This window comes from Bufo bufo, chromosome 4 (assembly GCF_905171765.1).
Source record: "Bufo bufo chromosome 4, aBufBuf1.1, whole genome shotgun sequence".
NCBI lineage: Eukaryota > Metazoa > Chordata > Amphibia > Anura > Bufonidae > Bufo > Bufo bufo.
This window is the reverse complement of record NC_053392.1, coordinates 433,924,056-433,936,446: the sequence shown is the minus strand read 5'-3', so window position 1 is coordinate 433,936,446 and position 12,391 is coordinate 433,924,056. Positions and strand designations below refer to the sequence as shown.

At 43.4% G+C, this 12,391-nt stretch overlaps 1 protein-coding gene across 2 annotated transcripts in view; it reads left to right on the top strand.

The window, feature by feature from the left end:
• The window catches only part of SERAC1 (serine active site containing 1), a 354,636-nt gene that overhangs the window by 131,515 nt on the left and 210,730 nt on the right, over positions 1-12,391 (top strand). For both annotated transcript variants that reach the window (XM_040429358.1, XM_040429357.1), the window contains exon 4: positions 2,249-2,385. In XM_040429358.1, the coding sequence (XP_040285292.1) occupies positions 2,249-2,385 (137 nt within the window). The remainder of the gene's footprint in view (positions 1-2,248; positions 2,386-12,391) is intronic.

Below are 12,391 nucleotides of genomic sequence, written 5' to 3'. Positions count from 1 at the left end.
GTCGGAACACTTCCTTCCCGACAATCTGCTAGATCGTCATCCCATGTCAAGGGACTGTATCAAAATGCCTTCAGAATTTGTGGAAATTGCTTGTGGAACTTTTGTTGTTTACATGAACAATGAAAATCTGCCCTGATGATTTGAAGGTCTCACTTACACAACGTATTACCAGTTGGGATAACTTTAAAGATGTATTTTATTTTATTTTTTATTGTGATACAAACTACAAATAGGACAAAATAACAGAAAAAGTCAATGGGCCAGATTTATCATTACTCTGACTGACAGCTCACTCCACTTTCACATATGGCTAAAGTCAGTTTTAGCCAAGTCAGAATTATTATCGGCCCTTTAAGACTGTAATAAATGTGGTTTGACGGTAGCAGTTTATCCGTCAGTAAGCAGCTTTACAAAAGTCGCACATCTTTATAAAAAAGTCGCATGTTCTATTAAAAAGTCTCATAAGATAAGCATGGTCCTCACTGGAGTGAAATTGCGCATTTTTTTTGCGTCTTTTTTGCAACTTTTTAAATAGTCCCAATAGTAAATCTGTATAGAGATTCATTTACATAAGAAAACACGCCCACTTTCAGAAAACTGGCAAGCATAGTGCAGAGCAGAAAAAAGTTGCAAATTTGTGCGCAGTTTTAGCGTTTGCGCATTTTTTCACGACTTTTTCACTCTATTATTCTGACTTGAGTTAATGATAAATCTGGCCCAATGTGCATAACTATTCACCCCCCTAAAGTCAATACTTTGTAGAGCCACCTTTTGTGGCAATCACAGCTCTAAGTCGCTTTGGATAAGTCTCTATGAGCAGTTGCCACATCTTACCACTGGGAATTTTACCCACTTCTCCTTGCAAAACTGCTCCAGCTCCTTCAAGTTGGATGGTTTGCGCTTGTGAACAGCAATCTTTAAGTCTGACCACAGATTTTCTATTGGATTGAGATCTGGGCTTTGACAAGGCCATTCAAACACATTTACATGTTTCCCCTCAAACCACTCATATGTTGCCTTAGCAGTGTGTTTGGTGTCATTGTCCTGCTGGAAGGTGAACCTCCGTCCTAGCCTCAAATCACGCACAGAGTGGTACAGGTTTTGCTCAAGAATATCCCTGTATTTAGCACCATCCATCTTTGCCTCAACTCTGACCAGTTTCCCAGTCCCAGCTGCTGAAAAACATCCCCACAGCATGATGCTGCCACCACCATGTTTCACTGTGGGGATGGTTTTCTTTGGGTGATGTGATGTGTTTATGTTTGCGCCAGACATAGCATTTTTTTTGATGGCCGAAAAGTTCAATTTTAGTCTCATCGGACCAGAGCACCTTCCTCCATACATTTTGGGAGTCTCCCACGTGCCTTTTTGCAAACTCACAACGTGCCTTTTTGTTTTTAGCTGAAAGTAATGGCTTTCTTCTGGTCACTCTGCCATAAAGCCCAACTCTATGGAGCATACGGCTTATTGTCGACCTATGTACAGATACTCCAGTCTCTGCTGTGGAACTCTGCATTTCCTCCAGGGTTACCTTAAGTCTCTCGGATTAATGCCCTCCTTGTCCAGTCTGTGAGTTTTGGTGGGCGGCCGTCTCTTGGCAGGTTTGCTGTTGTGCCATGTTCTTTCCATTTGGTTATGATAGATTTGATGGTGCTCCTGGGGATCATGAAACATTTGGATATTTTTTTAAAACCTAACCCTCACTTATGCTTCTCAACAACATTGTCCCTTACTTGTTTGGAGAGTTCCTTGGTCTTCATGGCAGTGTTTGGTTAGTGATGCCTCTTGCTTAGGTGTTGCAGCCTTTGGGGCCTTTCAAAAAAGGTGTGTATAAGTAATGACAGATCATGTGACACTTAAATTGCACACAGGTGGACATCATTTCACTAATTATGTGACTTCTGAAGGTAATTGGTTGCACCAGAGTTTTTTATGGGCTTCCTAACAAAGGGGGTGAATACATACGCTCATGCCAATTTTCTGTTTTCTATTTCTAAACAATAGTTTTAATTATATATTTCTCTCATTTCACTTCATCAACTTAGACTATTGTGTTCTGATCCATCACATAAAATTCAGATTAACAAAGCATTGAACATAAGGCTGTAATTATACCAAAATACGAAAGAAGTCCAGGGGGGTGAATACTTTTGCAAGGCACTGTATGTTGGTCATTATTATGGAAGGAAAGGCATTGAAGATGATATTTACATTTTTTAAGTCATCCATTATCTTTTTTTGCAACCAGAGGTTGTGTGTTTATCACGTATGAAATCCAGTCTCTCAGAAAAGCCATTACACTTGACACGCAAGCAGTCCAACAGGAGAAGCTGAAGTCATATATCTATGTGCACACTTTGGCAGCAGATAAAAATTATTTGCAAGGTAAGAAATATTTCTATTGCTTAGGATTCCATACTGTGTTATCCTAAACCGCGCTGTTATTCCTGAATATTGTTTCAAAACCATTGAAGCTAAGGCCCCAGTTCAATGGTGAATTGTGGTATGTCTGCTGTTTTTATGCCTGTGTGTAATGATCTCCTTACCTGTTTGGTCTTAAGCTGGTCATGCACTGTAGATAGCTGAATACTTGTTCAGCCAACAGCTATTCTGCCTGATACCGCCATACACGTACACTCTTGGCTTGGCCAAATGTCCATGTGCCCATTTGAAATGAGAGGTATGAGCTACTGACGTCTCTGCTTATACTTCAGGTACCTGCTCAGGTACTCCCTGGTCCGTCTAGACCAGCTGCCACTGACTTGGTTATTGCTCTGGAGTAGCTCCTGCATCTACCCTAACGGCTCAAGTCCATCCTCACCATCTGAGGCTCTGGTGAATACCAGGTAGTTGCTTAGACACGCCCCTCTAGTCTAGAGTATAGCCAGTCAGTGGCACAGTGGGTTCACATCTGCTGATCCGTGACATACATTCTTATCAGTAAGATAAGGATTGAGCTTTAATGAGTGTTTATAAGGTCAGAGAGCAGAGATAAGCTGTCCGTCTGCTCCTCAGATGACGGAAATGACAAAAAATCCACAGGCAGCTAGTAGAGTATGTCAGCTCTGTAGAGAAAAAAGGATTCCATATTGTTAATAAAAACCAATTGAAAAGGTGATTTTTAGGTCAAAATAATTATAATGAAATAATAAATAAAAAAATGCCCCCAAAGGTGTACATAGCCTTTAATTGTTGGATTTGAGAGATATTTCAGGTAATTACACTATTTGCTTTAATGTAAAATGTACAGTGACTACCATTACATTACATGCACCAGTACATTATCTGCATAGTGGCAGAGATCAGATGCCAGCGAGAGGCCAAATTACAGGCTTATCACATTATATCTCTATTGTCATTCAGTGATCAGACCTGCAGATGGGAGAAGATCTGATCATCAAATTGCTTAGGCACTGAAACCATACTACCTGTAGATGATACAGTTAACACCAACTATACACAAGGTTCATTGTGAATAAATATCATACTTTATTGGGCTATAGCATAAAATACACCATATTCTGTAGGGGTAAGGTTGCACACATAAAGCAGGGGGTCACATATTATTACAGTATGTATCCAAATGTGCATGTTCTAATACAGTTAATGGCACAACATGAAAGCTGCCTAGTGCAATGAAACAGTCTATAAACCTACACAAAAAGCAAATGCTGCCTAAAATACTAATGTCCAAGTGTATCATAAATACCACGCTTTAACCTCAAGAGAGAGTTGTGCTAAAACATAAAGCGCAGGAATGCAGAAGTGCAGGTCCTCCCAAGTGAACATGTAAAAAAATATAATAAAACACAATGGGGGAAATTTATCAATAATGACGTATATTGCACCAGAAAAATCCTTACATCAGGAATCGAAAGTGGTGATTTGTTTCACCTCATTTATTAAAAGGTGCATGCTATTTTTACAATGTGTCTTTTGTAATTGTAGACTAATAATCTGTCATTTTATAAACAAATGCAACATTTATTATGCCGGAGTGTTAAAATGAGACATTTCATTGTATTTGCGACAATGCATCTGTGCTCAACTGATTTAGAACATGCGACTACTTTAAGGCTGATGTGAGACATTTAATGGCTAAAATTATTTATCTATTTAATCTGCCGTGCGCCTTTTAAAATAAATTACACTACCACAGAAGCAAGCTTTATCTACTGCTACATTTTGCGCCTTTTAAACCGAACATAAATTGATAAATGAGGTGTATTATACCTTAGTTTGGTAGCCCCCACCCACCCACTTTGACATTCAAAACACAGAGAAAAACAGTTGATATATTTGGCACATATCAAAGCTCCATTATATTTGACGCATTTGAAAAAATAATTCTGGCGCAATATTAGTAAATGTCCACAAAAAATGCATTAAAAGTTGATCATTGCATTAAAAGTTGATCGTTGTTGATATTGCATAGTGGGGGGGGGGGGCGCACACTGGCTACCAACGATAATGCAATAAAGAGAGGGAGGGGGTCTGGGGGGGCGCACACTGGCTACCAATGATAATACAATAAAGGGAGGGAGGGGGGGCCGCACACTGGCTACCAATGATAATACAATAGAGGGAGGGAGGGGGGCCGCACACTGGCTACCAATGATAATACAATAAAGGGAGGGAGGGGGGGCCGGGGGGGCCGCACACTGGCCACCAATGATATTCAAACTGGGGAGGGAGGGGGTGTGCCCCCTACTGCCTGGCAGCCCCTGATCTCTTACCGGGGGCTATGATACGCACAATTAACCCCTTCAGGTGCGGCACCTGAGGGGTTAATTGTGCATATCACAGCCCCCTGTAAGAGATCGGGTGCTGCCAGACAGCAGGGGGCAGTCATGTACACAGTTCGTGGTATATTCTAACTTGAAGCGTCCCCATCACCATGGGAATGCCTCTGTGTTAGAATATACTGTCGGATATGAGTTTTTACGATGTAACTCAAATCCGATGGTATATTCTAACATAGAGGCGTTCCCATGGTCATGGGGACGCTTCAAGTTAAAATATACCATCGGATTGTGATCCTGTCAGGATCTTTCTGTTTAATTTGGAAACCTTTGCGCTCCTGAAAATTCATGGGCGCTCATCTTTGGTTTTCGTACCAATATAGGCATGTTTGCCTAGTTTTATTTTGTGATCTTGTTAACCACTGTTGTTTTTTGCAGACTCAATGTGATCCTGAATCTACTATATCCATCGTGCCGTCTGAAATCCACCGTTCTCTCCTGTATAACGCTAAGTACTTACTTACCCCCACAAAACCACAATGGTACTACAACTAATGTCTATAAACGTAAGGGGTTTAAATTCCCCCTACAAGCGCTCTGCGCTGTGGAATGATGCTAATAGGACCAAGTGTGATATAGTGCTAGCTCAAGAAACTCATTTGTTGACCAAAGATATCGGTAAGTGTTCTAATAGGCACTACCCACATCTTTATTTTGCATCTGCAGAAGTTAAAAAAGCTGGGGTTCTTATAGGGGTTAGGCGATCGGTCCAATTTAAAGCACATCAAACTATTATTGATCAAGCGGGACGATATATTATTCTCCTTTGCTCTATAAATCATGCTGAATACACTATAGCTAATGTCTATGTACCTAATTCTCACCAAATTTCTTTCCTTACAAGGTTCTTTAAGAAATTGTTGAATTCTGCCAGGGGTTCCATCATTCTAGGAGGGGATTTTAACCACCTCCGGACCGCCTAACGCAGATTCGCGTTCCGGAGGTGGCAGCTCTGCGCAGAGTCACGCATATACGCGTCATCTCGCGAGACGCGAGATTTCGCTCCAAGCCGGCCCGCGCATGCGCATCGCGGGCCGGCAAAAGTTAAAGAAGAAGTTCGTCACCAGCCTGCCAGCAACGATCATTGGCTGGCAGGCTGGCGATTTTCAAAAAATCCAATCACAAGTCATATAACAGATCATATTAGTAAATATGATCTGTTATATGGCTTCTCTGCTCCTCTGCTGGTCCTTTTCGTCGGTTGGATCCAGCAGAGGAGCAGACTGAACTGTGAGTACACCAAACACTTCACTGTAGCCCCAGATCACCCACCTGCACCCCAATTAACCCTTTGATCACCCCTTTGATCGCCCCTGTCAATCACTAGTGAAAGGAAAAAAAGTGATCAGTGTAAACTGTCACTTTTTTTTTTTCACTAGTATTGGCTGTTAGGTTTTAGGGATAGTTTAGGCCCCTTGGTTAGGTAGTTTAGCGTGAGTTAGCGCCCAGCCCACCGCACCGCAGTCACTTATTCGCTGTTTAGCGTATCGCTAATCAGCATTTGTACTTTTATAGTATCTGTAAGTGATCCAAACTGATCACGGTCAGATCTATAATAGTATTAGTGTCACCTTAGCTCGCCCTCCACCCAAAACGCAGTGTTTGCCCGATCAGGCCTGATCGGTCGCCCACACGTGCGTTCACCCACGCCCACCCCACCGCAGTGACAAAAAATATATATTTTTTTGATCACTGCACATTCATTTTAGACGCTCTGCGGCGATAAAAAAATCAGTTTTGATATTTTTTTATCAACCGCAGCGGCCTCCAGTACTTTGCTAGCCTCCCCTTTGTAAGACAGGCTTGCTTTTTTTCTTGGGTAGTCTCAGGGGATACCCCTAAATTTAGTAGTCCAAAATGTCAAACAGGGGGTATTCTTCTGAAGAGGCCTACAGGATTCTGACCCAGTCGGATGAGGAGTGGGAACCCTCATCTGACGAATCTAGCGGGTCAGAATATGAACCTGTGGAAAGCAGTGGCTCTCTGACCCAAAGTTCGGACGAGGAGGTGGAGGTCCCTGACAGCACCAGGCGTACCCGGCCCCGTGTCGCTAGACCACAGGTTACGCAGGATCCGCTTCAAGAGCAGCAGAGTGGGGCTGTCGCTGCCGGATCACGTGGTGAGGCATACACCAGCAGCGCAGCCTTTCCTGGACCTAGTACCAGCACTGCCGTACAACATGGTGACGTGGCGAGCACCAGAAGGGCAGTTGAAGCTGGTACGGTGGCACGTGCACTAGTTACCCCGTCGCAGCCACCGCACAGACAGGCCCGTAGAGTCCCTGAGGTGCTGGCAAACCCTGATTGGCAGTCACCAACTTCAGCCGCACCATTAGTTCCCCCTTTCACCGCCCAGTCTGGAGTTCGGGTTGAGACGGCTCAAATCGGTTCGGCCCTGGGATTTTTTGAGCTGTTCTTGACTGCGGAGCTCTTGGACTTAGTCGTGGCAGAGACAAACCGGTATGCCACACAATTTATATCCGCCAACCCGGGAAGCTATTATGCCCAGCCTTTTCGGTGGAAACCAGTCCAAGTTTCCGAACTTAAATTTTTTTTGGGCCTTCTCCTCAACATGGGTCTAACTAAAAAGCATGAATTGCGGTCATATTGGTCCACGAACCCGATTCATCACATGCCCATGTTCTCTGCTGCTATGTCCAGGGCACGTTTTGAGACCATCCTGCGTTTCCTGCATTTTAGCGACAACACCACCTCCCGTCCCAGAGGCCACCCAGCTTTTGACCGGCTCCACAAAATTCGGCCCCTCATAGACCATTTCAACCAGAAATTTGCAGATTTGTATACCCCCGAGCAAAACATCTGCGTAGACGAGTCCCTAATACATTTTACCGGGCGCCTTGGCTTCAAACAATACATCCCAAGCAAGCGTGCCCGGTATGGGGTCAAATTGTATAAGCTCTGTGAAAGGGCCACAAGCTATACCCACAAATTTCGGATCTATGAGGGAAAAGATCAGACCCTGGAGCCGGTCGGTTGCCCTGACTACCTGGGGAGCAGTGGGAAGACAATCTGGGACTTGGTGTCACCCTTATTCGGCAAGGGGTACCATCTTTATGTGGACAATTTCTACACAAGTGTGGCCCTCTTTAGGCATTTGTTTCTAGAACGGATTTGCGCCTGTGGCACCGCGCGAACTAGTCGCGTGGGCTTCCCCCAACGGCTTGTAACCACCCGTCTTGCAAGGGGGGAGAGGGCTGCCTTGTGTAACAAAGAACTGCTCGCGGTGAAATGGAGAGACAAGCGTGACGTTTACATGCTCTCCTCCATTCACGCAGACACGACAATCCAAATTGAGCGAGCAACCCGTGTCATTGAAAAGCCCCTCTGTGTCCACGACTATAATGCGCTCATGGGAGGGGTGGACTTCAATGACCAGATGTTGTCTACGTATTTAGTTTCCCGCAGAACCAGACGCTGGTATAAGAAGGTGTCTGTATATTTAATTCAATTGGCGCTGTATAATAGTTTTGTTCTCTACAGTAAGGCTGGGAGAACACGATCCTTCCTCAAATTCCAGGAAGAGATCATCGAGAACCTCCTTTATCCAGGAGGTTCCGTGGCCCCATCCACCAGTGTAGTTAGCCGTCTACACGAGCGACATTTCCCCAGTGTCGTTCCTGGTACCTCAACCCAACCGTCACCCCGAAAAAGATGTCTTGTCTGTAGCAGGAGTGGAATAAGGCGTGACACCCGCTATTTCTGTCCTGACTGTCCTGACCACCCTGCCCTATGCTATGGAGAGTGTTTCCGGAAGTACCACACACAGGTACACCTAGCATAGGGATTGCATCTCACAGGACAGGCACACAGGGCTATTAGGGCCCTTACACTCACAGCTGCTGCAAACCTCTCCTTTCACCTGGGATAAAGTGCATAACGTACTTCGCCACATCTTTGGGCGATTTGCGCTTTGCACATTGTCCCATGGGGAAGTAGAGGTTTGTTCTATAAAGGTAAAAAAAACTAAACAAAAAAAAAAATACCGGTAAGTAAAAAGGTTAATGTTCAGTTAAAAAAGTTAAAAAAAAGTTTAATATGTTCTGTTCAAAAGTTAATAAATTTATTGCGTTGCGGCCTGGTTTTTTCTTTTTTGTTTTGTTTTTTTTACCTTCCAGGTGGACCAACCGATCGACTAGCTGCAGCACTGATGTGCATTCGGACAGAAGCATTGCGCTGCTGTCAGATTACACGCAAGTCGGTGTATGCGGCGCTGCAAGACGAGATTTCTCCTCTGCAGTAAAAGATACGTTTGCCGAGGCATATGAGCTGAGGAGGTGGCGGTGTTCATATACTTTGGCAAACACTTTGTATATATAAAAAAAAAAATCCCGGCAATGATTTATTCATCCACATCGATTGATGTGAATGGAGAAATCTGGTTTGCCAGGGCATACGAGCTAAGTGGGTATGGATGTTGGGCGGAGCTCCTATGTCCTGGCAGACGCCTTTCCCCTCCTTTTTCTTTTTTTGGCAGAGATTTTTTCATCCACATTGATCGATGCGAATGAAGAAATCTGTGCCGTTCATTTTTTTCTTTCAGCCCAGAGGCTGAACGGAAAAAACAAATCTCATTACCCGTATGCTCAATATAAGGAGAATAGCAGAAACTCCTAATGCTGGGCATACATGTAATGATTGCGGAGACCCTCAAATGCCAGGGCAGTAGAAACACCCCACAAATAACACCATTTTGGAAAGAAGACACCCCAAGGTATTCGCTGAGGGGCATATTGAGTCCATGAAAGATTGAAATTTTTGTCCCAAGTTAGCGGAAAGGGAGACTTTGTGAGAAAAAAATCAATTTCCGCTAACTTGTGCCAAAATTTTTTTTTTTCTATGAACTCGCCATGCCCCTCATTGAATACCTTGGGGTGTCTTCTTTCCAAAATGGGGTCACATGTGGGGTATTTATACTGCCCTGGCATTTTAGGGGCCCCAAAGCGTGAGAAGAAGTCTGGTATCCAAATGTCTAAAAATGCCCTCCTAAAAGGAATTTGGGCCCCTTTGCCCACCTAGGCTGCAAAAAAGTGTCACACATGTGGTATCTCCGTATTCAGGAGAAGTTGGGGAATGTGTTTTGGGGTGTCATTTTACATATACCCATGCTGGGTGAGATAAATATCTTGGTCAAATGCCAACTTTGTATAAAAAAAATGGGAAAAGTTGTCTTTTGCCAAGATATTTCTCTCACCCAGCATGGGTATATGTAAAATGACACCCCAAAACACATTCCCCAACTTCTCCTGAATACGGAGATACCACATGTGTGACACTTTTTTGCAGCCTAGGTGGGCAAAGGGGCCCACATTCCAAAGAGCACCTTTCGGATTTCACAGGTCATTTACCTACTTACCACACATTAGGGCCCCTGGAAAATGCCAGGGCAGTATAACTACCCCACAAGTGACCCCATTTTGGAAAGAAGACACCCCAAGGTATTCCGTGAGGGGCATGGCAAGTTCCTAGAATTTTTTATTTTTTGTCACAAGTTAGTGGAAAATGATGATTTTTTTTTTTTTTTTTCATACAAAGTCTCATATTCCACTAACTTGTGACAAAAAATAAAAACTTCCATGAACTCACTATGCCCATCAGCGAATACCTTGGGGTCTCTTTTTCCAAAATGGGGTCACTTGTGGGGTAGTTATACTGCCCTGGCATTCTAGGGGCCCAAATGTGTGGTAAGGAGTTTGAAATCAAATTCTGTAAAAAATAACCAGTGAAATCCGAAAGGTGCTCTTTGGAATATGGGCCCCTTTGCCCACCTAGGCTGCAGAAAAGTGTCACACATCTAGTATCTCCGTATTCAGGAGAAGTTGGGCAATGTGTTTTGGGGTGTCATTTTACATATACCCATGCTGGGTGAGAGAAATATCTTGGCAAAAGACAACTTTTCCCATTTTTTTTATACAAAGTTGGCATTTGACCAAGATATTTATCTCACCCAGCATGGGTATATGTAAAAAGACACCCCAAAACACATTCCCCAACTTCACCTGAATACGGAGATACCACATGTGTGACACTTTTTTGCAGCCTAGGTGGGCAAAGGGGCCCATATTCCAAAGAGCACCTTTCGGATTTCACTGGTCATTTTTTACAGAATTTGATTTCAAACTCCTTACCACACATTTGGGCCCCTAGAATGCCAGGGCAGTATAACTACCCCACAAGTGACCCCATTTTGGAAAGAAGAGACCCCAAGGTATTTCGTGATGGGCATAGTGAGTTCATAGAAGTTTTTATTTTTTGTCACAAGTTAGTGGAATATGAGACTTTGTAAGAAAAAAATAAAATAAATAAAAAATCATCATTTTCCGCCAACTTGTGACAAAAAATAAAAAGTTCTATGAACTCACTATGCCCATCAGCGAATACCTTAGGGTGTCTACTTTCTGAAATGGGGTCATTTGTGGGGTGTTTGTACTGTCTGGGCATTGTAGAACCTCAGGAAACATGACAGGTGCTCAGAAAGTCAGAGCTGCTTCAAAAAGCGGAAATTCACATTTTTGTACCATAGTTTGTAAACGCTATAACTTTTACCCAAACCATTTTTTTTATCAAAGACATGTAGAACAATAAATTTAGAGCAAAATTTATGGATGTCGTTTTTTTTTGCAAAATTTTACACCTGAAAGTGAAAAATGTCATTTTTTTGCAAAAAAATCGTTAAATTTCGATTAATAACAAAAAAAGTAAAAATGTCAGCAGCAATGAAATACCACCAAATGAAAGCTCTATTAGTGAGAAGAAAAGGAGGTAAAATTCATTTGGGTGGTAAGTTGCATGACCGAGCAATAAACGGTGAAAGTAGTGTAGGTCAGAAGTGTAAAAAGTGGCCTGGTCTTTCAGGGTGTTTAAGCACTGGGGGCTGAGGTGGTTAACTTGCCCATTGACCCTTTGATGGACTGTTCCAAGAAAACGGGGGGTCATCGGCCTGCGTTGGGTAAGCTTCTCAAAACTACTCCCCTACATGATATATGGAGGTACCAGCATGCGACAGAAAGGGATTACACCTTTATGTCCCAGGTTCATATCTCCCAATCTAGAATCGACTACTTCCTTATATCCAAAGACCTTCTTCATAAAACCACTCACACAGCAATAGGCAATATCACATGGTCTGATCACGCCCCAACCTACCTCCACATCGCAGATAAATATCCTAATCCTAACCCACCGCTTTGGCGCCTTAAAAGGCTTCTGTCAGCCCACTAAACCTTTTTTTTTTTTTTTTGTTTACTAATAATCCCTACACTGCGATTTATGCATACATAAGTTAAATAATCATTTCTGTTCAGTAGAATTTGCTAAAAAGCGATTTTTAAAATATGCTAATTACCTTGCTACCAGCAAGTAGGGCGGCTACTTGCTGGTAGCAGCCGCATCCTCCGACCCTAATGACGCCCCCTCCACATTGTGATTGACAGGGCCAGGGAACGGAATCGTTCTCTGCTGGCCCTGCCTGTTAGCATTCAAAATCTGGCGCCTGCGCCGCGGCCGTACCTATCTTCAATCTGCGCAGGCGCACTGAGAGACGGCCACTCGCTAGGCCGCTCCATCCTCAAT